Below are 26,585 nucleotides of genomic sequence, written 5' to 3'. Positions count from 1 at the left end.
CCAGCACCATTCCCCCTTGACAATCTCACATCAACCGTTACCCAAGCTAACAATACCCACAAACACCCCACACCTTCATCCACTATCTCTCCACAATCCCCATCACCCCCACAATACCCACCACCATTCTACCTCACCATCAACTGCCACCCTAGCTAATGATACCCACAACCAACCCACACCTCCCCCATAGCGCCAATACCCCTCCACTGAGGCAGGAAATCAATACGGCACGAACACAGACATAAATGGCATCCCGAGAAGGTATGAAAGTGGACGATCATGTAACATACAGGACACCAAGTCAAAGCTGTGTGAAAAGCATTCATCGCCCATTTGGTTGGCGGTGTCCGAGTGTTCCTGGGCGGTGTACGTGCTGAGACCTGCCGTGTACGTACTGAGTTGTGCCGTGTATGCGCTGAGTCATGCTGTGTATGCGGCGAGTCATGCCGTGTACGGGCTGAGTCATGCCGTGTAGGTGCTGAGTCGTGCCGTGTACGTGTCGAGTCATGCTCTGTACGTGCCAAGTCATGCCGGGTACCTGTCGAGTCATGTCGTGTACGTGCTGAGTCGTGCCGGGTACGTGCCGAGTCATGTCGGGTACGTGCCGAGTCATGCCGGGTACGTGCCGAGTCATGCCGGGTACGTGCCGAGTCATGCCGGGTACGTGCCGAGTCATGCCGGGTACGTGCCGAGTCATGTCGTGTACGTGCCGAGTCGTGCCGTGTATGTGCTGAGCCGTGCCATGTACGTGGCTGAGCCGTGCCGTGTACGTGCCGCATACGTGTTGCGTCGTGTCCTGTATGCGTCATATCCGTGCTGTATTTCTTCTGGAGTAATATAACTGATTTATCAATGAATACAAAATCCCTGACAAGCCGTCAATTGAACGGAAAAACAAAACCTACCAATCTGTAGTGAACATGTGACCGACATTTTCATCTTCACCATGAACATAACACCACCATCTTCACTAACACTATCTTCGTCTGAATCGCTTGCTGAATGTTTCCATCACTAATTTTGTCTCCAGTAGTCTCTTCAAAATCCCACTGATCAATTTCAACAAAGTGAGAACCTTCAGAGTTGCTAATGATGGTGGAATCAGTATAAGAATCCAAGCTCAGAATACACAGTTCTCTATGTAAACCGCCATGAGGATCAAGGTGAGATCATGGTTTGATGTTACTGGCGAAATCGAAAATCAACACTCCAGGGATTTTGCGACACTTTCTGATAGGCAAAAAAAAATTCCCTTCAAATTAGACCATCATTAATGATTGCCAATGGTTTTCAGAAAAAAAAAAAATTGTGTTTGGGTTGTGGGTTCCCCTTTAAGAACATAATCTTTAAACATCAAGGGTGGACCAAAGCATGTGACAAGTCTGACTGAAAAAACAGATGGTGAGCCAGTGACCAAAGCGTAAACCATGTCGTGTCCTTTAATTGTGCAAGTAGGGAAGTTCTACAAAAGCTTTTGAAAACAAAAAGAAAAAAAGATGGTATGTTGGGTTTTCCATTTGGTCTAATAAACTACAAAGCTTCCATTGCAGGATGACAAATGTTATTATTGTTAGCAGACGAGATCAGATAGTGTATTATCAAGCCAAGTGAAAAAAGCATCAACAATGATCTAGTATCAAAGCCATGTGGTAAGCAACATAATGAAAAGTCTAATTAGTGTTGGCTGTAAAAATGATTTCTAAAATAAGTAATTGTGTTACACTTCGATTATTCTGATGTGTTAATGCAACATATTATTCAATCGAGCCAGTGTTGGCTCAACGGTTAGGGGGCTGGCTTGGGATCCTCGGATCCTGAGTTTGAATCCCGATCGATCGTTGAAGGCCAGGGGGGTTGACGCAGCCCGTCATCCTTCTGAGGTCGGCAAATTGATTACCAGCTCACTGGTAATTGGGACATTGCATCAGCGGCACAAACGTGCTTCCAGAAAAACGATGCAAACCCACAGCCACAGGCTGCCTACGAAACAACATTATTCAATCGTACCAATCTCATCCGCAAGGTAGTTTTTGGCACATTCAAAAAAACCTTACTTGTAGACCAACGGTGTGAATTACAAACGTTTCACAAATTCTGAAAGAGAAAATGTATGTCGGTCCATCGTGCTTTTATTTACACATTGTGGTGTTATATAAACAAAATCGGGCCACCTTGTTGACACAGCCAAGACAGAACAAACATTCACAATGGCATTCAGAATAATGTGAACAAAACGTCATGCTGAACTTAAAAGCTGGTTGCTCAAAGAAAAAAGGCCTCATTATCAACAAGGATGCTGTGTGCGTGGAACACTCATCGGGTGCAAAAGCTACCACAATAAAAAGAAATGTTTACAAATTGCAAACAATTTTGAATGTACCACCCAAAAATGAACGAAACAAACAAAATATTCAATATTTCAGGTTTTCCGAAAAAAAAGAGATGTGGCCACCCGATTAACAGAACTACAACGAGAACGGTACTCATTAGAGAGCATACCTCCGCCTGGTTGGCCGTATAACTCAATGGTGAAGAATCACTCTTAAAATTATACTAGCTGGATCCGGATCCAGATCTTCACCAAAAATGAATCGATTCTTGCTTGTCACACACCCATCCGGTCCACCAAGTTTCATTCAAATCCGTCCACAACTTTTTGAGATATCCTGCAATGTATCGTTTGTCGCCCAATAATCACCAAAATCTAATAACTTCGTCCTTGTCACATTCGCTACATCTTTGCCAAATTTCGTCCGAATCCGTACACAACTTTTTGAGATATTTTGTTCACAAACGGACAAAACAGACAGGGGTGAAAACATAACCTACAAAGGTGGATACCTTTGGTGGCGGAGGTAATAAGGCAGGGCTGACAGGATGGCCTAGAGGTACGCAAACTCTCCTCTAAGCTGTCGAGCCTGGGTTTGAATCCCGACCCAGCTATAAACTGTCAGCTTGGTGTTTCACAGGCAGGGTGATTCATCATTGTGTGGCCGTCCCTCGGATGGATGTTAAACAGGCATCCCATCTGCCAGCATTAGTTGGTGGACGTTAAAGATCCCACAGTGTCCTTTAGAAAGAGTAGGCAAGCTATTGCCAGCACCATGAACAAATTCCAAGTTCTTACCCTAATCAGCACAGAGCATTGCATCAGTGGCATAGCCATGCCCTTAGCCTATGATGCTAGTCCGCAGCCGAAAAAACTCCCAAAAAACAAGAAGGCACTCAATAAATGAGCACCACTACATTTATCACCAGCTTCACCTCTGAGAACTATCAACTTGACCAAAACCATTCAAATAAAAAGCTGCCAAGATCAAACAAATGGACAGGTCAAACCTATGTTCATACCAAAACACTAAAAGTGGCAGCTCCTCAGAAGGTTTCTCAGTAACGAACAACGATTTCTCAATAACGACAACAAAAATTAGAGGAAGATAAATTCTGGAGTTCTACTATTATTCAACGAACAACAAAGGAGAAATTTTAAGTTTTCCATACTCAGTGATAATACATAATAAAAATACCTCATATCCAACAGAAGTCACAGAGGTGGGGGCACACACTGAGCTACTTAATCTCGGCTTGATTGTTGATCCAACGACAAAATGGCAGGTTGGTGGCAAGGGGTTGAATTCGATGACGATAAAATAGTGACCGTCTGCTCGCATTAGCTGATGGACATTAAAGATCCCAGTGTCTTTCACAAAGAGTGGGTGAATTAGTGCCAGTACTTGGAATAAATTCCAAATTCCTGCCCGGATGTGCAGGAGCACTGCATTGGTGGCACAGCCCAAACAGAAGCAGCACGTTGAATAATAATGAAATCCCAGTCCAAAATGCATTTAGCTTACAGCTACTACCTCATGTTCACAAATGCTTGTCGTGTTTTTTTTTCTCCACACTTGCTTACAACAACAGTGAGAAAAGAGAGAAAAGGGGTGGAACCATCACCAAACCTTCACCCACAAAAAGGGGAAAAGGGGCCCAAGCTTATGAATACTGCCCCCTGCTGTATGTAAAGAACAAAGACTGCCTATATATTAAACTCGCAAAACTATAATTGGGCTGAACAGTACAATAAAATATGTCGATTCAAAACAATTGTCTTTATAATTCCCAAATGTAATATATCGGATGCAATTTACACAATCCCATGTATCCGTCAATGTAAATCTGCAAGCAGCAGCATGTTATGAAAGGCACTGTGCTAGGTTTTTTTGTACAGCAGAAGTGAATGAGAAATCAGGTTTTGGTGTAACATGGAAAAAATGTGCTTCACACTTATGGGAGGCTGAACAGCCCATCTTTCATTTATTAAGATTTCCGCAACCTTACCCCCCCCCCCCCCCCCCACCCCCCAATCCCCACTCGGAGCATTGTTTTGTTTAACGTGTTTATTTCGGCGGTTTGGCGAACAAAATATCAAAGACGAATACTTCAGTACGATGCTTAGAAATTATGCTGCAAAATAAAGTATCATTTCGATGTGAGAAGTTAACAAATCGGGTAAAAGATTACATTGTACATAAAAAATACCATAACAATCCATCTTGGATTGCATTCTGGGTATGGAACGTCACCAGAGATATGTAAAACTTACAGGAAAAAGAATTTAAAAAACAAACATCAAAGAAGGAAAATTACGAGCAACGAGGTGGGGCGGAAGGGGGGGGGGGGGAAGAGGGAAGTGGGAAGGGTGGGAAGTGGGAAGGTTGGGGAGGGGGTGCTTACATCCCCCCTCTGCCCAGATATTGGTCATGGATTGTCAGATAAAATTTATTATTTGCATGCATATATATTAACATGATGCTGTAAAAAAAAATTTCATTATATGTTCGTTTTTCTGATTATTCCCGAATTAATTATGCAATGTGCTAATTTTATGCATTTTGCAGACCACAGGAACCTCCCATTGCACTTCTTTGTATTACTCTTTTAAGTGAGCCTCTGATAAGGGATGAGCAGGATGAGTAAACAAAGGCCCCATTCATGATGTGTGTTAACAAATCAGGCACTGTTGCTATACTGAAAGCCTGGATTTCACTATAACCTAATGTGAAGGCAGCATAACCTAATGTAAAGTAACTTGAAGAAATATCCTCTCGATAATTTAATGTATATTCTTTTTTTGCATACAGAATCGAGGCTCGTGTCAGAGCTAAAATTATTTCCATTTAAATAACTAATTTGAGTAATAAAAAAATAAAATAAGAGCATTTCCCTAACTCAATTTATCATGAGAATCAAGTGTCATTGTGGCATATTCCTGAATTTTCTTTGGCATATTCATGTGTCTTTCACTGAGGAGAGGCTTCCGTCTGGCCACTCTGCCATAAAGCCCAGATCGGTGGAGTGTTGCAGTGATGGTTGTCCTTCTGGAAGTTTCTCCCATCTCCACACAGGATCTCTGGAGCTCAGCCAGAGTGACCATCAGGTTCTTGGTCACCTCTCTTACCAAGGCCCTTCTCCCCCGATTGCTCAGTTTGGCCGGGCGGCCAGCTCTAGGAAGAGTCCTGGTTGTTCCAAACTTCTTCCATTTAAGAATTATGGAGGCCACTGTGCTCCTGGGAACCTTCAATGCAGCAGAAATTTTTTTGTAGGCTTCCCCAGATCTGTGCCTCGACACCATCCAGTCTCTGAGCTCTGCAGGCAGTTCCTTCGACCTCATGGCTTGATTTTTGCTCTGATATGCATTGTCAGCTGTGAGACCTTATATAGACAGGTGTGTGCCTTTCAAAATCATGTCCAATCAATTGAATTTACCTCAGGTGGACTCCAATCAAGGTGTAGAAACATCTCAAAGCTGATCAAGAGAAATGGGAGGCACCTGAGCTAAATTTCAAGTGTCATAGCAAAGGGTCTGAATACTTATGTAAATGTGATATTTCAGTTTTTTCTTTTAAAAAAATTTGCAAAACTTTCTAAAATCCTGTTTTCTCTTTGTTATTATGGGGTATTAGACACAGGGCCATAGGGTGGATATCTATTTTTTTTTTTGATTTCATGACCTGAACCTAGGGATTTGGCAAGAAGGGTGTGGGATGAAGCCTTATGACCTCCAAAACATCTTGTTTTTTTTCACAAGCGATATCGTGGTACGTTACCAAGAACCGCTGCCCCAAAACACCAGTATACACCAATTGTATGTTACATTTGAAATACCCATTTACACAGTAAAAAAACAACACAAACTATATGATGTCATGTTCACATTGGTCTTGGCAGCAATATTTATTAATTCAGACCCCCAAAAGTAGTAAAAATGTTGTTTTAACGACTTGGTAAAATAACATGCTGTTGATGCATTTATCAGAAAGTCATGTTTTTGGACCTTAAAACCTGCATAATTTTAAATTTTTGTACAATATTTGTGATTGGTGTTGCTACTACGATCCATGGTGGTTTACCAATGCTATTTTGAAACTGTTAATAGGTCCAATAAGTGTGTAAGGGGTGATATTTTAACCCATCAAAGACAATTACGTGGCGTACAAGTGAACCAGTGCGCATTGACGTCATGATAAACTCGAGATGGGCTAGAGAAGCTCCACCGTCTCAATGTATGAACTCCAGAAGCGAAATGTTGGTTTGGTGTCACTTGCTTCTAAGAATTTGTCAAAGGAGGTTTTGAAGTCTTTGAACTTGTCACTGTTGAGAATGACATGGTAGTTTGGATGTGGGAAAGCTTCAGCTAAGTTTGACAAAAGTTCCTTCACTCTACCCGCTTCATGTTCTGGAATAGATTCAAAATATGCATCCAGGAGCATCTGCTGCATCGCGTCTGACATCAGCTTATGGGCTCGAACTGCCCTGTTGTAATGCTTGCCGCTGAACACTCCATTCACAGACCCCACTGCAACAATCTCTGACTCAACCAGGATGTCTTGGAGACCACCATCTCGAAATCTCTTTCCAATACAGCCAAGAAAGGACATTGCAGTGTGGAATGCCCCAAGTCGAATTACCAGTCTCTTCATGAACTGTGCATTCTTCCATCTAATGAGCTGTGCCTTGCAATAGATGGCTTGGTCAACGACAATGACGACTGCTTCCAACTGTAACTTGTCGGCGATCTGAACACTTCTCTGCAGTATTGTTAGTACCGTATTCATTTCAGTCGGAGTGGCATCAATGACAGGGAGATACCCTATCACGCTCTTTGGTGGAACTTCAACACAAGACAGTAGTTGGTTGAATCCTGTCCAAGATGGCAGAGTCCCGTCAATGTTGTACTTGGTGATGTGGTATGCTAGGTCTATCGTCTTAGGGTGCTGGAGTAATGGGAAGTACGTTGCTCGATCCAATGGAACGCTGGTTGCGAATGGAGCGGGTCCTTCGTTTTTCCCTCCATAATATGTGGCAAGGTTCACTGCAGGTGGCTGCATCGATCTCTCCCGCGTCCTCTTAACTGTAGTGACTGGTGCTGGTTGTACTACTTCATGGGATTGACTTGGTCGCTGTATTATAATCCCATTGGTATTGTGCGTTGTTCCACGCCCAGACAATGTCTCCTCCCTGAAGTCATTATTGTCCCATACGAGTGTGACATGCTTGCCCGCCTGAATGATTGATGGAAGAGCATCCTCTCCACGATGTAGTTCTTGGTTAGCCAGTGCAGTGTCATGATTTAAGACGACAGAGTTTGAGACGCAGTAACCAAACCCGTTCAGTAGGCTGATTAATTGGGCTGAACCTGAGAGATGACGTACTGTCATTGCAAGTGACAAATGTTTGGGCATCTGTTTCCTTCCCTTTGATTGGAGGTATATGATGTCCTGTGCAATTGTGAGAATTCTTCTATGTATTGTAGATTCTATCTTTACAAACTCATCAGAATCAGGTTCGTCTGACACTCCCACCATCCATGCAATAAAGTTATAGAGACAGGCAGGTACAATTGCTTCTGCGGCATTTGTTGTCAGGTGCTCAGAGGTTGGGGGCCATGGCATATTTGGCTTGATCTCATCTATTGCATTTCTCAATTGTAGCGCAGTGAAGTAGTGTTCTCTAAGGTTATTCTCAGTGTACCCAGGTTGCTTTGGTGGGGTTGGTTCAGAGTCGGATGTTTGTTCTGTCTCTGTTGTGTCATCACCTGAACCATGCATGGTTTCTTGCAACACTTTCTTTTCTTCAACCAGCACTTCAGTGGAGATGTCATTAACATACACAAGGTGTCCTTGGCAGCGCATATACGGGGTTAGAAAGCATAGTTGTGGAAATGTTTTCATCAGTCTTGTCTTGAGAAAGCCACTTTTGTAGTTTGATTCTATTCCGTGTGTTGCTTTGATTTGTTTCATGAACATGTCATTAAGTCGTTTCAGTCTGTAGATTTCCTTGTTGTCTATTATAAGATCCTTGACTGTTGCACAAAATAATGTGTATGCTTCTGAGTAGTTGGAGTCTCCTTGTTGCTCTGCATTAGGTGTTGTTGCTAGCTTGCCTAAATACCGGGTATACTCCTTGTAGCAGCGACCATGGTATTTTACCTCTATCGCAACACAATCGCGGTCTTGAATTTGAAGCAGCAGGTTTGTATTGTTGTTGTCTTTAGCAGCTTGCTGCAGTCTTGGTGTCTCAATTGTTGAGCACCTTGTTAGAGGCTCTTTTCTTCGGCCCCTTTTGCCTGTATTGATTGTTCTCTCTTTCTGACAAAGGATGTATATATTAGGCAACACATATTGGGATCTGGCTGAACATTTGGGCTTGCCTAAGCTGGAGCGTAGAGCACGTTTCTTGACTGGTTGTGGGCCTTTATGCACCTTGTCAATGTTGACGTTGATGTCATTGCATGTTGAAGCTGCAATAAATACACATAAAAGAAAACAATTAAAATTATGTGAGTTTAAAATGTCTAGACCTCAAGTCATGGTTAGCCCGACTAGATTCCCTCCCTCCCCCCCCCCCCCCTTCCTCAGACTTCCTTTTAAAAATGTATTTGTTTCACCTCGGCCCTACCTCCTTGCATAAATATTGGACAGTTCCTTCAATTCAAAATCGTTCGACTACACACAAAATCATTTTACATATACCTCACAAAAAAAAAAATCAAACTAAGTTTTGAAGCATTGTCATGATTTATTATTGAAGTTATTCAACCTACCAGTATTGGCTGCATTTTCTTCTCTCTTTTTCATGCTGCTTTGCACCCTGCTCACTCGTTGTTTATCGGTAAATCGTGAATAACACACTTGATGAAACGCTGCATCATGCGGTATAGCTATAGCAGGTATTGTTACCATACTGTTGCCACGTTCGCCGAATTCGTCAGCGTGGTTCTTCACGAAATTTCTCGCAATTTCAGCTTGATCACCTTCTAAATTCTGCCACGTAAGAACAAATTGCAAATATCGTGGCCATGTTATATCACTAAAAGGTAATAAACTTGATCTTTTGGCCGGAGAAATGCACATATAACAGCGTTTCTCGCTCCCACCCTCGTCACCGTCGCTGCTACTGGAGGCCGCCATTTTGTTTACTCGCAGCCGGAAGCCCAGACATCGTTCGTAGCGCGAATAAGCGCGATCCTCATTGGTCAATACATCGAAATGCGTTCGAGGCTAAACGGAGATTTTGGAAATAAAATTATACATTTCAACATTATATTACAGACTAACGTACCAGAATCTGACTTGTGAAAAGTCATGAACATTATTTCTTAATTTTTTCTATATTATCATGCCAATTTGATGCCCACCCGATTTTCAGGTCACGAAATGAAATGAAAAATTGGAACACCTGGCAGTCTATATTGAGTGTAGATTGATGAGGCAAAAAATGAATTTAAACGATTTCAGCATAAGGCTGCAACATAACAAAATGTGAAAAAAGTGAAGGGGTCTGAATACTTTCGGAATGCACTGTATATACGTTAACACAGCGTTTGTTAAAGGAGGAAACCTTTTGGGGAGGAAGTATATTATTAGTATTAATATTGTTTTGTAATAATATTTAAATTATCATATTGTCATTTGCGTTATTACTTTTCTTTGTAGAAGCGGCCTTGGAAATCGCCATGATTAAGCTATCTTTACACGGATAAACACCTCATCATGGATTTCGCCCAAGACGGAAAACCACTGAGGGAAAGGTGGCAAATGAAGTCGCTACAACCTCCATCCTGTGACCATTAGTCCTTCTGTCAAGTTTTGCTGAGAATAAGTAATGACAGAATGTATCGCAGTCAAAAACAATCAATCAGACAGACCGTAAACAAAATGAAAATTTTAGTGTGATTTACCATCAAAATGTGCGCAAGCGGTTTCAGAGAAAGGATTTTAATAAGATTTACTTTTGATCCAATATATCTGTCAGACCACATAAACAATGACATTTTAATTATCAAACTTTTATCCATCAAATTCAATCACACATTTAACGTTTCACTTCAATTGGTTGGGTGGTTTGAGAGAAGGGGTTTTTAAAAAAGGTTTGAGAAGGTTGGCGATAAGAAACAAAGGTTTTAAAAGGTTTGAGAAGGTAAATATGGCTGCCAAACCATGTCATCAATGAAATCATGGTTAATGTCGATCCACATGTCAATCAAAAATTCCACATGGATAGTTGATCACACACGTAACATTTTTTGTAAGAAGTTTTTAAAGGATTTTTTTTTCTAATCTTTTTTGCTGCCAAAACACATCACTGATGAGATTACGTCATTTGTAAAATGTATTAGTGTGTCACCCTCAAAATGTTTCGTTTTGATCGGATAAGGACTTCGACCAATCCAATTGTGACATCATTAAAGCACCGATGACATCATCTTTATGTACTGTTGTTCCCCATGCCAGTACCTGACCTGTGCCAAGTTTCTATTTTTTTCGTTCAGCGGTTTCAGATGGCCAAAGTTTTTCCTTTATTGCCAACATCGCTGTCATACCACATCACCTATGACATCATGGTTGTCATTAAAAAAAAAAATTAGCCATGGGTAGGTGCTCCTATGTTGAAAGTTTCTTCTCAATCTCTCAAGCAGTTGCAGATTAAACAAATGTAAAAGCAAATAAAGGTGAAAAAGCTATAGGGGCAGAAAAAAATCCATAAAAAAATAATGGGATACTCTTTGGTACCCTAATTATATTGATTAGCATAGTAGTAAAGGAGGATAATAGGCATGGAACTATAAAAGGTTGGGTCGTCATTTTGTACAGTTGTCTCGTTAGAACAGAGTCAAAACTTTTATGGACTTATATTATCAAAATTGATTACAAAGAGAACCATACCATAACCATCTCTAAACAAGCGTTACGCCTAGGTCCCCCATCGGTGAAGTGATGTGAGTTGACAAAGTGGAAGACGCAAGGCGGCCATCTTGGATTTTGACGTGGCGACCCAATTTTCAATAACGTTCTTCCTTATGCGTAGGTACACCCACACACCAGATTAGACGTTAGTAGTTCGTTTATTTTTCAAGATATTTTGCTCACAAGGTTGACATATATATGGTGGCGGCCATCTTGGATTTGGACGTGGCGACCCAATTTTCAATAGCGTTCTTCCTTGTGCTGAGATACACCCACACCAGATTAGAAGTTGGTACTTCGCTTATTTTTCAAGATATTCTGCTCACAAGGTTCAGACATACATGGCGTCAGACATACATGGCGGTGGCCAACTTGGATTTTGACGTGGGTTGCACCTACACACCAAATTTGAATGCGGTCCTTCGCTTACGCACGCACGTACGCCCGCACACACGCACGGACGGACACACTGACGGAGGGGAAAACCATAGTCCCCCTTTCGCTCTGCGGTGCGACGGGGGACAACAAATGTGGCGGCCGAGCCACGTGACCGATGACGTCATCATTATTGTTTTTCTAAACTAATGTATTCCAAGATTATGATCAAGAAATTTCATCTTGATCGGATGAGTTTTGTACTTGTCGAATTATGACGTGATAATGGAGGCACCTATTACATCATCATTAACATATTTTATTCCCCATGGAGAGTTCTTTGCAACGAGCCATGTCTCAATTTTTTCTATTTAGTGCTTTCGGAGATATAGAGGTGCAATTTTTTTCGGTTTTTTCCAAGATGGCGGCCGAACCACGTGACCGATGATGTCATCATTATTTTTTTTCTCCACCAGTTTATGCCGTCATGGCGCTAAATAAATTTCGTCTTGATTGGATGAAGTTTTGTACTTGTCGGAATATGACGTCATAATAGAGGCACCTATGACATCATCATTAACATATTTTATTCCCCATGGAGAGTTCTTTACAATGAGCCATGTCTCAATTTTTTCTAGTCAGCACTTTCCGAGATATAGAGGTGCAAAGTTTTTCGATTTTTCAAGATGGCGGCCGAACCACGTGACCTATGAACGTCATAATTATCACTAAAAAAATTATACAGGTGGAGTTGCACCTATGGTGAAAATTTCCTGTCAATCGGACCAATGGTTGCAGAGAAAATCATATTTATTCTGTGCGGACAAACAGACAAAAACCGGACTCAAATGCAATACCCTCTCCTCAGGCGAGGGTAATAACCGCACTGTAATCACAAGGATTGGGAAACAAGCATTTAAAGCACTCTTAAAAGATGAACAGCGCGATTGGGAAACACTTTTACTGCGCCATTAAAAAATCATCTCGATACCTCTCATCCATGTCAGCCTCTGGCATAGTTATATCAGAATGAGCTGTTTCATCACATGGTCATGGATTGTTTAACCCCAAAATGGGGCCGTTCAAAAATTATGTAACGCTATTTATATATTTAAATTTCCGTAATGTAATGCTTAATTACATAATGTAACGCTTAATTACAGTGCGTTCTGAGGTACCACGCGTTTTGATGAGCTTGATTAAAGTAAAACCTTGTGTAAATTCGACATATGACATTCGACATATGATTAGATTAAAGTAAATTTGACATATGATTAGATTAAAGTAAATTCGACATATGATTAGATTTTTCAGGCTCCCTCATCGTGATTAACACTTGACCCAAACAAAGCCAATGGAAAGCTGACGCAACAAATCCGGGCCGTGTATAATCAGCAGAGGCCTACATGCCTGATATCTTCGGCCAACCATAAAACCCAAGATGGAGGCCATATTATTTTGTATAGGTGCCATGGTGGGTGGAGTCAAGTGATAAATGTGGGTGGAGTTTGGAAGCTGTCTGACCAATGAGTGCACATTTCAAAAATCGACACCCAACAACAACAACCACGTGGCGATATTGCAGACCTGCGACCCATCACAGGTAAAAACAGAGAGTATCACTGATGAAGCATCAGATAAATATATCTTTAAGTATTTTCTGTGTTTACTCAGGAGCACAGTAGAGCACCTGGGAAATCCATCAACACCATAATTTATGTATCTGAATAATAGCTTGAACACTGTAAAGCAAATGGACATGCCGAGTATATAATAATATATGTGCAAGAGTATATAATAATATATATAATATATGTGCAAGATAAGGTGCATATGTTCACGATTCACTGGTCATGTACAACAACGTGATATGTCACTTGTTAAAGAATGGAATGTACGATGAACATCAGTAATACAAAATACTGTTAGCAAGTAAACACCTACAGCTAAGGTTACCAAGGTTACATGCAACAAGTACAAAGTTTGATTTGTGAGGATGCACTGCAAGGCTGGCAATGTTTGCAAGCATTTGTCTCTGGACACATGTAATAATCTACATGCTATTTGTTCCATCGGTGCATACAGTACAACATCAAATCCATTGCTGCTTACAATGTACAATCTAGTACAGGGTTTATATTGTTTTGTTATTTATTTTAGAGTACTCGCTTATTTGCTGAAAAGAAATCTAGAAGGGTAAAATTGATCGACAACTTGCCATTCCAGCGAGTGATGACCTGTAAATGGTATTTCACTGCTTTGTAATGCAATACTACAGCATTGCTGTCTGTCTACCAACCCACTGCCCCTCCCCCATTCCCTTCATGAAACAATTATCAACAAAAAGTTAATATCCAACAATTTTATTTACGCAAAAGTTCAACCTCACCCACTCTCTTAAATGGTCCATAACTGAACAAACACAGGGCAAAAGGAGCTGGAGAAACATGTCCTGAGGAGCTGGATAAGATTGTCTACAAAAAGAGAAAAACATCAAATTGTGAAAAATGTTCAATACAGCTTACTTTGTTATATTTAACGAAATGCCCTTTACAACATATGTCAAACTTCTCAGTCTGCAAGTAAAGAAAGGGCCAGGCACTGCTAGGTTCCTAAACTATCAGTAAAACCGAGCATGTGCTCGCTAAATACAACAATTGGTCATCTTAATTTCAAGCAAATTTAGTTGGGTTAAACTCGCTTGAAACGAGCACAAAATGTATCCCATTTAGGTCAATATGTATAAAGGCACTTGAAATGTGATTTTTTTTTCTTTTAATGAGACACAGGGAGATGACACATAAAGACCCAATTTTGTGATCATTAAAAGTGGCACCTGTCATACCCAAGTTGACAGACATGCAATAAAAACAGGATGTCCACTCGTCTCTTATCCCATGTTATACATGAGCTGCTTGTATTTGTAATCCTTATCCAGGCTTGCACCGTTTATTGTGAACGCCATAATAAAGCCAGTACAACCAGCCATCCAAAATGCAGAGATACTTTCAATCATGTAAAATGGAATCATAGATAGTTCTATTTCTGGAGGTAAGATGAGACATTGTCACGTAGTGCGAGATGGCAGACAAAAAGTCTTTCGTTGGTTTCGAAGACCTTGAAGATGCTTTTTCAGAAGACATTTTCATCAATGGAAGGAGCAATTACTACATTTGGTTGTGATAATTGGTTTTGAAAAAGTGATGAGCACAAAATCTGATGAAAGCCGCTACATATGTTGGGGGAAACAACAATGTCAGTTCATGTCTTAAGAAGGATAGACAAATTGTGGTGCTACCTATTTCTCCATTCTTTTCCAGGTCATTTTCACACGACCACTGGCATGCATCATGTGAAATAACCACTGCAAGCCAAATTCACAAGAATGGTGCCAAAACTGACCCTCAACTTCAAACCAGTTAGCCTTCTCCCCATCATAAGAAGTCATGGAATCCGTAATTGCAGCAGGGCTCAAGATTAATTCTGTATTTTCTCTAACTCTCTGGTTTTATCGAACCATCAATTTGACTTCTGCCCAGGTCATGTTCATTCTGGTCCTCACAGTTAGCTGCAACCTTTCTTAAGCAGATCAGATCTCCAAGCTGGCCTCCAAAGTCAACTGCAGAGAAAATAAATGGGCTGGGTTTGTTGCGATGACGATGATGATGATGATTTATTCCCTTCCATTGAATAAACTATCAAGAGGATTACTGCCAAGTTTTTCGGGATGAATCTCAGCCAATGGTGTTGAGTGAATGTTAAAATAAATGGTCCTCTGAATGTTGACAAGTACAATATTTTAACACATCATACCTCTCCTGGACTGAGGACAGAGAAAACCTGGCCTCCAAAGGCAGCCTCAGAATGGGCATTCTCCATTGTTTCGAAGAGAATGAGAGTCTAGAAGGCCTTTGGCCATAGCTCAATATGTATTAAACTGCTCTTTACTATAAGCTGGTGCACCAGCATCACATCAACCTCTCCTGGATTCTATGTAATCTAAAGCTCTCAACATCCCAACATTTTGCTCTCAACACCATTCATTCTCTTGCTTAGCGTCCAAGAGTTGCTCCACTGCCCTGTCAGTTCTTATCCCGTGTCATCTCGCTCTCTCATGAGTCTTAGTCGTGTGGAGAAACCAAAGACATTCAAGGAGATATGATGCATGCAGAGCACTTTGTCAAGCACTCTGCTAAGAATTATGAACTTTGAATAAGCTGGTAATTTGTATCAATAAATTGTTACCAAAACCAGTATAATAATGCATAATAATACAAATTACGAGAGGAGATAAATATTTTTTAAAACATACAAAGGCCAATGTTCATGCTTGAGTGTGATCCAGTTTGAAAAGTTGAGAATATTGAATGGGGGCTGAGGGGATGGAGTTTTGTGTGAGAGATGGGTCCCACCCCCTCACCCGCCAACTCCGTTCTCCCCACAATTCACCATACAAGCTGAGGTCTCTGTTAAAAAAAACCACCTTTAGAGGCCATTTTTTCCCGCAAGGCGGGGGTTGGCCTTTTTCGGGGACCGTGGTTATTGTTGTTTTTGTTGGTCCCCTTTTTGAAGCAATGTTTTACGGCCGGATGCCCTTCCTGCCGCCAACCCTTTTTGTCGCCTTTTACGACAAACAGGGAATTACCAGTGAACTGGTACTCAATTTGCCGACCTCGGAAGGATGACAGGCTGAGTCAACCCACCTGGCGTTAATTCAGCGATCGACCGGGATTCAAACCCAAGATCCTAGGATCCTAAGCTGGCACCCTAGCCGCTAGCCCAACACCAGGCTTGACTCAGCTCTGTTGACTCTGTTGACGAGAGTATTTTTGTTATACGCAATTTAATTCTTAATGCTGAGCCAAGGAAATGAAAACGTATCAAGGTATGTACTTGGAAGTTTGTATTTGGTTGTGTTGCTCGGTTTTTCAGCCTCGATGATATTTAGGTCTCCGCGTTTTGAAGTTATTATAGATACATATTTGTGTTGTTTCCATATGGTAAACCCATCTCAAAAGCAAGCAACATAATTATGCTTTACCATAAATCTTGGAGATTACGTACGTGTCTTGCAACAAAACACCATCTATTTCAGTCTTCAACTTCCATTTCCACCTTTATCTCTTTCCTATACATGCATGTTGGTCTCACAATTGACAAAACCACAACTCGCCATCAACAAAATTGTAGCAAGCAAACAAGATAAAGGTTCACTGATAATCCCAATAACTTTCTTTATCAGCCATTCAGCAACATAAAACAGTGATAAGCTCAATAATGCTTCCGGGTTTTTTTTTTCTATCAATTTTCCCACATATATCAATTTAATTATTTAATCCTGTTCATGAATGTAATTGCTTCACTACCACCCCAGTGGTGTATATAATGTTATGAATTTTGGGGAGGGGGATATAGATCCAGGTAGATCTGAATAGGTAGGTGCTTCGACTGTCGTGATAGGGAATCTTGATGTAATAAGTTCTGTAGCCCGAATGTCGGATCAGCTTGCGTATCTTTGTCCCCGCCACGAGGGGGCTGGGCTTATTAACAAGATTGGGGCATAAGGTTAAAATTTAATTGTACGATGTTCCCTCTGTGATCTATCCATTGTCCCGTATGGCAACACACATCGACACATAGGTTAGGAATCCCACCATTAAAAGCACCACACATAGCATTTTTAAAAACCTGACCGGAAGAACAGACCGGAAGCGGCCGCGCATTACGCCAGTATGGCAATGAAACATCGCACAGGCAGGCCGAGAGCCACGCCCAGGAGGACTCGTGATTGTCAGGGGAGGGGCGAGTAATAAGCAGGTGGCTGATTGGCAGAGTAAGGACGGTGAAGGACGTGCCACACTGATTGGCCACCGACCGATGGCGTGACACCAAGGGCGCGAAGCGCTCGGCCAATCAGATAGGAGGGCGCGATGGGTGAGCAAGAAGTGACGCGCTGATTGGAGGAGAAGCACCGGTGACATGAGGAGGGTCTGATAAAAGTGAAAGAGCGACATTTGCTCGCTTCGCCTCTGCCTCTCTGCCCTTCTTGCCTTATCGTTATTGGACCTCCTGCCTGCCCTGAACTTCCCTTGTGATCCGAAAATTGCCTGCTTTCGGACGAACGGTGGAGAGACGGTGGAGCGCCGACGATCATCCTCCCCGGTTGTTCACGTACGGGACCACGCGTGCGAGCGACGACCGTGCAGGCGAGGCCTGCCGCGGCAGCATACGTGGGCCTGGTGGAGCGCGAACGAGGGCGCACCGAGGCCTAATTCCCGTGTCTGGACTGCACGCTTGGGGCCTGGACGACGTGCTCAGACCTGACGAACCCTGACACACCTCAGCTAGACGGAGATAAGCCGCACCACAGAACACAACGGTTTCTTTGATTAACTCTTCCCCTGTGCTTGTATTTGAAGTGAGGTGTGTGGGATCCCAATTTAGGTCATATTTAATTACCGGCGCGTTCTTTTCCTGTCCCGATATTTATTAAATAAACCCTTGTATTATTTTCCCAAACAACTTTAATTCCGTTTTGTGTGAGTTTAATTATTTGCAGGGTTGAAGACTGTGTACGGACCGTCAGGTAAATTCCTGCTTCTTCTTCTTTTCTTTCTTCCTCCCGCGCATATAGAGTGAAGTCCGTATTTGATCGTCGCCTCGGAGTTAAAGCTCGCTTTGGCTATTCGTGATTTCCCCGGTCTTAGCTGAGGGGGAGTCACGCGACAATAATATAGAACATGGATTTGTCCCCCCATCGGAGGGAGACCCTCTCGTGTTCAGGCTGTTGGTGCTCCTATAACCATAGGAAGAAGCAGCAGCAGCGAGTGCCCCGGAAGCATTGATGGAAAGAAAGTGGCAATCATATGTGGAAAAATTGCATGCTCAGGTCGCCCAGATAGCTCAGATGGCAGAGCACTGGTACAATTTTCCAGGGGACCTGGGTTCGATTCCTGGTCTGGGCATGTAATTTTCCCACAAATATCAATTTAATTATTTAATCCTGTTTATTAATCTAAAAAGAACAGTGTAAAGAGGAAAATATAGCTGATTTGGGGGAGGGTGATATATGGACCAACAGGATATAGGGACAAAATATAGTGAGGTTTGGTGGAAGAAAGAACACTGTGAGAATGAGAGAAAGGGGAGGGGGCAGTCATCAGCAAAGCGATATGGAGGACTTTCCAGAGTCAGAAAGATCATTGATGAAGATTCGGCATAGTACTTAGCCAAATAGACTGCCTTAGGGCACTCGAGCCTTGCCAGAGAGAGAGAGAGAGAGAGAGAGAGAGAGGAGATGACACGATCCTGTTGAGAGTCACAAATTGAATATGAGAGTGGAGGAAGTTGGTAAATCATGACAGGAGCTGGTCATGAATGCCATGGACAGACAATTTGAAGAGCAAAGCGGGGTGCCAAATTATATCAAATGGTCGAGATCTGTCTAGAGAGAGGACCATGATCTCATGGCTGAGATTGAAGGCCTGGATTTATTGTTTGGAGAGCAGAAGCAGCATGTCCATGGTAGAATGACCCAGTCTAAATTTAAACTTATGGTCAAAGATTCGGCCACTGGCTAAAATAAGGGATTTTATGTCAACTGTGATGATAGATTCTATGACCTTGCTGATGATTGGATGGTATGTAGTGAAGAGGATCTGTTTTGGCACCATGTTTTTGGAAAGCACTGATGTTGGTTGACTTCCATGCAGATGAAAGATGACTGAGACCATATGATAGGCTGAACAGAGCAGAAAGAGAATGTGTAAGAATGGCAGAGCAAGTTTTAAAGACACATGCACTGATGCCATCCAGGCGAGTTGCAGAATTAGAAATGAACATTATCAGAAACTTCTTCTTCTCTAAACTTCTTCACGGGTGAGAAACACAAAAAAGACCAAGTGGTCGTGACATACTCCAGAGATGGACTTGACAATGCTCCACTCAGATTCTCAGACATACTTCTCAGAGGATGAATTTAGAGTCAGGTTGGTCTCTTTACAGCCACTGGTAACATGGTAACCCAGTGCTACCTGCCGCATGGTCGGTCAATTGTGGCGACTAAACCGACGACCCTCACTGGCTTGCCAGTGGGGAGGGTGACTGTGACACCCTGCAGGACTGAAAACAATACCTGTTAAAGGGTGGATGGGCTCCCTTAGCGAGCCAGCAGCCATCCAGTAAGGAGATGGTGTCTCCAAAAAAACACTCATCTGGTTGGACCAGTTTTTTTAGGTAGTAAGTTGTAAACAGCAACCACTCAGGGTAGTACTACCGTTCGGACTTAGAAGCGTTAAAGTGGTGCCCGGAACCATCTTACACTCACCGTGTCAGGATTGCTGGTCTCACTTTCTGTCTGACTCAAACTATCGCTACCGGGCTAGCTTTAATTTCTCTTTCTTGCAAACAAACATCATACACTTTTCATCATACACTTTTATTACTCATTTTCACTCCTCACCTTTACATTCCCTTTTGTATATTTCTCTTTATGCAATTATTATATTTAAGGGCTGGCCTTGATGAGGACTATATAGTCCGTGACAGGAGCCTTCAACATAAAAAATAGGTATTTGATGAAGGAGACAAGTTTGAAAGTTCAATCTTGATATTGGCCAGACTTTTTTTTGTAAACACAGTCAAGGCTTGTGGAAGAGTGAGAACACAGAAAGGATGAGTACATAACAAAACAAAAGGAACAGCAGCTGAAGGGGGAAACGACTTTGCAGGGGAAGGGAGAAAATAGATGGAGATGGACAAACAAGGGATGTGGGTAATGATGAGGGGTAGGGAAGATCACAATGGGTGGACAAGATGGACAGAGAAGCAAAATTTTGGTGTGGTGGGTGTGGTTTAATGGGTGTAGAAAAGATCATGGTTTTAGATGGGGATGGTGGCGATGAGACGGTGAACAGCTGTCTTGAAGACCTGGGGGAAGAATGAGATTTAGGAGAGTGTGGAAGGTGGTTCCTCATGCGGGAAAAAAAAGAGGAACAAATGAGTGGAGGTGTGCAGTGATCCTGGATTTAGTTAGTTTCACTAGGAGGGAGTTGCTGGTAGACCACGTGCATCCTGCCGATACCTGGGGGAGGGGAGGAAGAAAGCATGGAGAGGGAAGAGGTTGCAAGACCAGAAAGGAGGCGGAAGACGACAGAGAGTCCACCAATCTGTCAGTGATGGCGAAGTGATTGGCCTATAGACTCAGCTTCATCGTGAGAGATTGCAATGATATTGAAAGCCTTGGTTTCCATGGCATCAAGCCAGTTAAGATGTTGTTTTGGGACTCTCCTGAGAGTTGAGGTATTTGGACTTCTCAGGAGAAGAATCACATATGGTGCCATTTGAAGTGAGAGAAGGGTTGGAGGAGAAATATACTCCAGAGAAAGACTTCTAAGGCACGACGAGTTATTTGAGGAAGGAGGTTTGAAAGTTCAGCACTGTGTTTGGCCAGATGTTGTATTCCGGCTTTCCTAAGAGATGACACAAAGTTGTTGTGGGCTTTCTGGAATGATCGGAGGTTGCCTTCATTAGGATTTGCCTTTCAGAGAGAATGCAAGTTGCTTCAAGGTAAATAAATGACTCGTGGCAGCATTCAGGAATACAATGGGCGGGAGGATGATTATCATAACTCTAGACAATATGGTATGAATCTGTGCATGAAGAGAGAACGGTAATGATGGTACGAAGAGAGAACCAGCTTCTGTGGAAGAATCCACAGGACACATTGACATCAGGGGCAGCGGAGGTAGAAGACCAATCCTGCAGTGAAATGGCAGCTTTCAGTCCCTCCAGTCAGTCTGAACGAATTCAGACTCGCCGGCACTGAGGCGCCTCTCTGAGAATTTTGAGCAACTCCAACAAGCACATAATCAAATGAACTAGTTGGAGCAGTGAAAGAACAAGAGACATTAGCAGGAAAGTTGGTCATTACTAAATCCAGAAAGGAGGATTCGTTATTCACAGCAATCTGGGTTGGAAGGTCCACAGATTGAGTCAAGCCCTTGGAGTCACAGAAATCATTTGCTGCAGGGTTGTGGTTATTGAAAGAAATACCAACAATTGGCATGGTGACATTTAAAATCACCACATATGAGGAAGAGAGCATTGGGATGGGTGGTTAAAAGTTGGTTCATGTTGGTAGGGATATAGATGTAAATGGAGTTGTCACTTTCTATGTAGTTGCCAACCAATGTCACACACTTTTCCAAGGGGCGGGCGAGGTTCCTGATGCCACTCAGACAGAAGTCATGTTCTTGGTTCTGATACCTTTTTAAAAGGAGGAAGGGGGGGCGGGTGGGGGAGGAGAGGAGGAAGGAGAGGGAAAACTTCTGACCACCCATTGAACTTTTGTTTTGGTGTACATTTAATGAAAGAACTTAAATTCCAAACCAATTTACTACAACCATATTTAATTCCCTCTTATTAGTGCAGGAGACAAGGTTCTGCAAAGTGTGTGTGTGTGTGTGTGTGTGTGTGTGTGTGTGTGTGTGTGTGTGTGTGTGTGTACCTGTGTGTGTGTGTGTGTGTACCTGTGTGTGTGTGTGTGTGTGTACCTGTGTGTGTGTGTGTGTGTGTGTCTCTGTTCTTATTTTTACCACTTGAGCTTTTGTCATAAAATCTTAAACAAACTTTTATTATGAGAATAAAGACACAACAAATGAATAAAATGTACAATTTTTTAACTGTTGTTGAAATCAAGTTTAGTTTGAGTACAATGCTGACGTGGATAGGCTTTGCATTTGAGATGCTTTCTAGTTGCCCATTATATTCATGCATCCAGTAAGTACGAATGTTTCCATTCATTAAGGTCTTAAATGTGATTGATGTAAATCTCTACCAAAATTCTCAGTGTTTTACAAAAAGAAGAGGGGTGGGTGGGGGTGGGGGTTTGGGAGCTCTTCAGGAACTTAACCCTTCCCCCCACACGCAAGCATTTTATGATCATAAAACAACGCAACTGCAATTACTGCAATATTCTTATTCAAGAACAGACTTCAGCGAAAAGTCCTACAGAGAGAAACTGAGAGGATAGATTACTTCTCACACATACCTGTAAATACTCTCACTGAGGAATGTGTCGGAAGCCCCGGCTGTCCTCGTTCATGAAAAATCCCGGGATAGGGAAAGTAATCAGGCAGTAAGAAACGTCTAAGAGCAGAAGATAAAAGGAGTCAATAGATAAAGAGAACATCAACATGAGAAAATAAAAATGGAAAGAATTGAGATCATCTCTAAAGGACGGGACAAGACATTGCGGCATTCACAATGTACTCAACAATGCTGAGTTAAACATACCGGGATGGATGGATGTATATTTAAAAAACAAAACAAAAAAAAAACACCTTTAGAGGCCATTTTTCCCCGCAAGCGGGGGTTGGCCTTTTTCGGGAACTGTGGTTGTTGTTGTTTTTCGGTCCCCTTTTTGAAGCAATGTTTTACGGCCGGATGCCCTTCCTGACGCCAACCCTTTTTGCCGCCTTTAACGACAAGCAGGGAATTACCAGTGAACTGGTACTCAATTTGCCGACCTCGGAAGGATGACAGGCTGAGTCAACCCCCCTGGCGTTAATTCAGCGATTGACCGGGATTCGAACCCAGGATCCTTGGATCCTAAGCCGGCACCCTAGCCGCTAGCCCAACACCAGGGATCCAACACTTCGTGATGGATGCATATTTAGATAGACAAAAACAGATGACACAATAAAACATACCCAATTCCAGTGATACTTTATACAAGCAAGTTTGGTAATCCATTGACCATGCAATGCACCTTCAAATGCACTCTTTTAACTTTTAATCATCCCAATGCACTCTTTTAAAATAACCAAACCTTTATAAAGCTATATTGCAGGAAGGAACTTTTTGAAAGGAATAGAATGTGCACAAACCCATTGGACAAATTTTAAACTGTCGTACAACTTTACTGTCTTTACGTACAACTACTTTACTGTCTATTACTGTCTACAATGGAAGCAATGTGGCCAAGTGCAGAAGAATCAGTCAGAATATAAATTATATTGAACGGCTGCTGCAAATCGGCGTACTCAATGTTCCTTAAAATAATAATCTGAAGAAAAAGAATATCAGACATCCATTAAATATATTGCACAAGCATTTCGAGAAAATAAATAAACCCATGAGCATGAAATGGAGATGCTCATTTACAAATGTCCATTGGGAATGTTTAGAAGGTGAACAAAAAAAGCAATTACTTCATTACTAACAAAAGCCTGTTGTTGGCTTCGTGGTTAAGGTGGCTGGCTTAAGATCTTAGGGTCTTGAGTTTGTCTTGAGTTTGGGGCCCCTGTCGTGCCATTGAATAAACACAACGTGGGTTGACTCAACCTGTAATCCTCCGAGGTAGGCAAAATGAGTACCAACTTACTGGTAACGGGGGGGGGGGGGGGGGGGGGGCATTGCCATCAGTGACCCAGCTAGAAAAATGATGCACCGAAGCAGCCACATGCTGCATATGAAATAACAGCATTACAAGCTAAATAATCAGCTGGTAAGTGGTGATATATTTATCATGAAGGCTAAAATGTTAAAATTCCGACTCACCTCCCTACTCCCTCCCGCCCCCTCCTCCCCAACCCCCCACATTCTGAACCAAGAGACCAGAGGGACCATTGATAGCAAATGAGGTTATGAATAAGACAAGTTAAGCTAGCGAAAAAAAATTCAAAAAAAATGAAACCCAGAAAAGGTGGTGGTTGGTCTCCAGCATCAATTAAAAAAAAAAAAAAAAAACTATAACCAAATATTCTGGAGGCAATAAATCAGATCTTCAATAATTACCACATCCCTCCATCAATTTGTAAACGATTATTTCGAAAATTGCATTATTGAAGGCACACCTATTTACTCGTGCCTGCGTATAGCCACAGCCAGTCATAAAAGAGTAAATATTTGCAATGAAATCTATATTATAAAAGGAGCCATGTCTGTCTGTCTGTCTGTCATGCTATAACGTGAGAACAGATAAACGGATTTCAATGAAACCAATAACGGTGGATTCAGGGAACTCCCAGGAAGGTTTGTGAGACAAAAAAGGAAGAAAGGTTTGTGTGTGGGCACATGTATTGTAAGTGCAAATGCCAACTTGTGATGCTGGTTATCCCGGCACGGAGGGCGGGATCTGCCAGGAATCCAGCCAGTTTTTGTTCTTGCCCCATAAATTAGCCATTGCAGCAAAGATTGGTATTCCCGTCAGCTAAGTGATGGGTCCTATATGATAGTTTGAATAAAGCAAAAAGAAGACTCAATCTTGTCATGCTCTATCACTAAAACAATGCCATGGTGGAAGGAGATCTTTTTCTGAAAATTTATTCAAAAATTCATTTTAAATGGAGGTCAGTTTAAAATATTTTGTTTTCAAAATTGAAAAATAATTAAAAATGAAAACAGTTTAAAATGGAAATCATTATTTCAAAATTACCAAAATTGTAAATGGATGCTGGGCACAAAAGCACAAAAGCTTGATTCCTCCTCTCCCCCCTAAGATCGATATTATAATTCATACATAGCGTTGGCATTGGCTTAGCGGTTAGGGTGCCGGCTTGGGATCCTAGGATCCTGGGTTCGAATCCCGGTCGATGGCTGAATTAACGCCAGGGGGGTTGACTCAGCCTGTCATCCTTCTGAGGTCGGCAAATTGAGTACCAGCTTGCTGGGATGAATGATCACGGTGTATACCCCGATTCAGAATAGGCACACTGTATCCCTGCGCATCGTAAGAGCGTGACCAAGGATTGGCTTCAGGAAGGGCATCCGGCCATAAAAAACATTGCGTCAAACAGGGAACCATGATTGTCATGGGGCCCGCAAGGCTAACCCCCGCTCTAGCGGGGAAAAATGGCCTTAAAACGATCATTCATTTCATATTCAGATACATACCCTTATCTCATTGTCTTAAACAGTTGCGTTACTGAAAAAACAATGTTTATGCTGCAAATACTTTCCACAAACTAGATGGTACTCATAGAATAACTTAACCTACGCAATCAACTTGGTGCGAGCCAACTCTTGTTTTTCAAGGTTTTTTTTTTTCTTTGACCCATTATGGCTGCCAGACCATGTGACTTGATGACTTCATAAATTTACATTCTCCAAAATAATTGTTGCGTAGATCATGCTCAAGAAATTTCAAACTGATCAGACTATGTGTTGTATTTGTCTAATAATAATGACGTCATAGTGAAGGCACCAATGATGCCATTGTTAACAACAATTATGCCCCATGCAGAGTTCTTTACAATGAGCTATGTTTCAATTGTTTCCATGGAGCAGTTTTGGAGATATAGAGGTCCAAAGTGTTTCGGCTTTTCAAGATGGTGACGTCATAATTATCACAAAAAATTATAAAGCATTCTAAAAATTCTAATGAAGGTGCTAATAAGCGTGACCATCGCTTATTTCCTCATGTGGACTTCTTTACAATGAGCCACGTTTCAAATTTTTCTATGGAGCGGATTCAGAGATGTAGAGGTCCACTTTTTTTCTCAACATGGCTCCCGTACCACGTGACCTACGACATCATAATCATCATTAAATTTCTACATGAGTAGGCACATACTATGATGAAAATTTGTGTCTGTCAAACCGAATGGATGCTGAGAAAATTAATTTTTAAAATGCGGACATGTACTTACAAATGGCTGCCAGACCACATAACTGATGACGTCATAAATTTACAATTTCTTACCTCGGAGTAAACCTTCCAAGTGCAGCTGATGGGAGACGAGAACGAGGAGCTATCCTGGGACGGGTTCTTTCTCCCACATCCCTGTATAAACAAAGAATAGTTTGCTTTGAATGAAACATACATGATCTATGATTAATTATCATTTGGTATGAATGCCTTCATTTTATTTTTCCTCTCTACTGTTTCAGAAAATTTCAATCCCACCTCATCAGCCCATTAATATTTCAGCAAAATCGAGCATTGTTCGGCAATTATAT

The 26,585-nt window shown here is 41.9% G+C and overlaps 1 protein-coding gene across 10 annotated transcripts in view; it reads right to left on the bottom strand.

The window, feature by feature from the left end:
- AMBRA1 (autophagy and beclin 1 regulator 1) overlaps positions 1-26,585 on the bottom strand; it is a 270,081-nt gene that overhangs the window by 155,156 nt on the left and 88,340 nt on the right. For all 10 annotated transcript variants that reach the window (XM_078777592.1, XM_078777593.1, XM_068118880.2 and 7 more), the window contains 2 exons: positions 26,329-26,409; positions 22,675-22,772 (listed from right to left, as the gene is read on the bottom strand). In XM_078777592.1, coding sequence (XP_078633718.1) covers positions 22,675-22,772; positions 26,329-26,409 — 179 coding nt within the window. The remainder of the gene's footprint in view (positions 1-22,674; positions 22,773-26,328; positions 26,410-26,585) is intronic.

This window comes from Myxine glutinosa, chromosome 1 (assembly GCF_964187855.1).
Source record: "Myxine glutinosa chromosome 1, kmMyxGlut1.1, whole genome shotgun sequence".
NCBI lineage: Eukaryota > Metazoa > Chordata > Myxini > Myxiniformes > Myxinidae > Myxine > Myxine glutinosa.
Note: the sequence above shows the minus strand (reverse complement) of the source record. Positions and strands in the feature narration are given on the sequence as shown.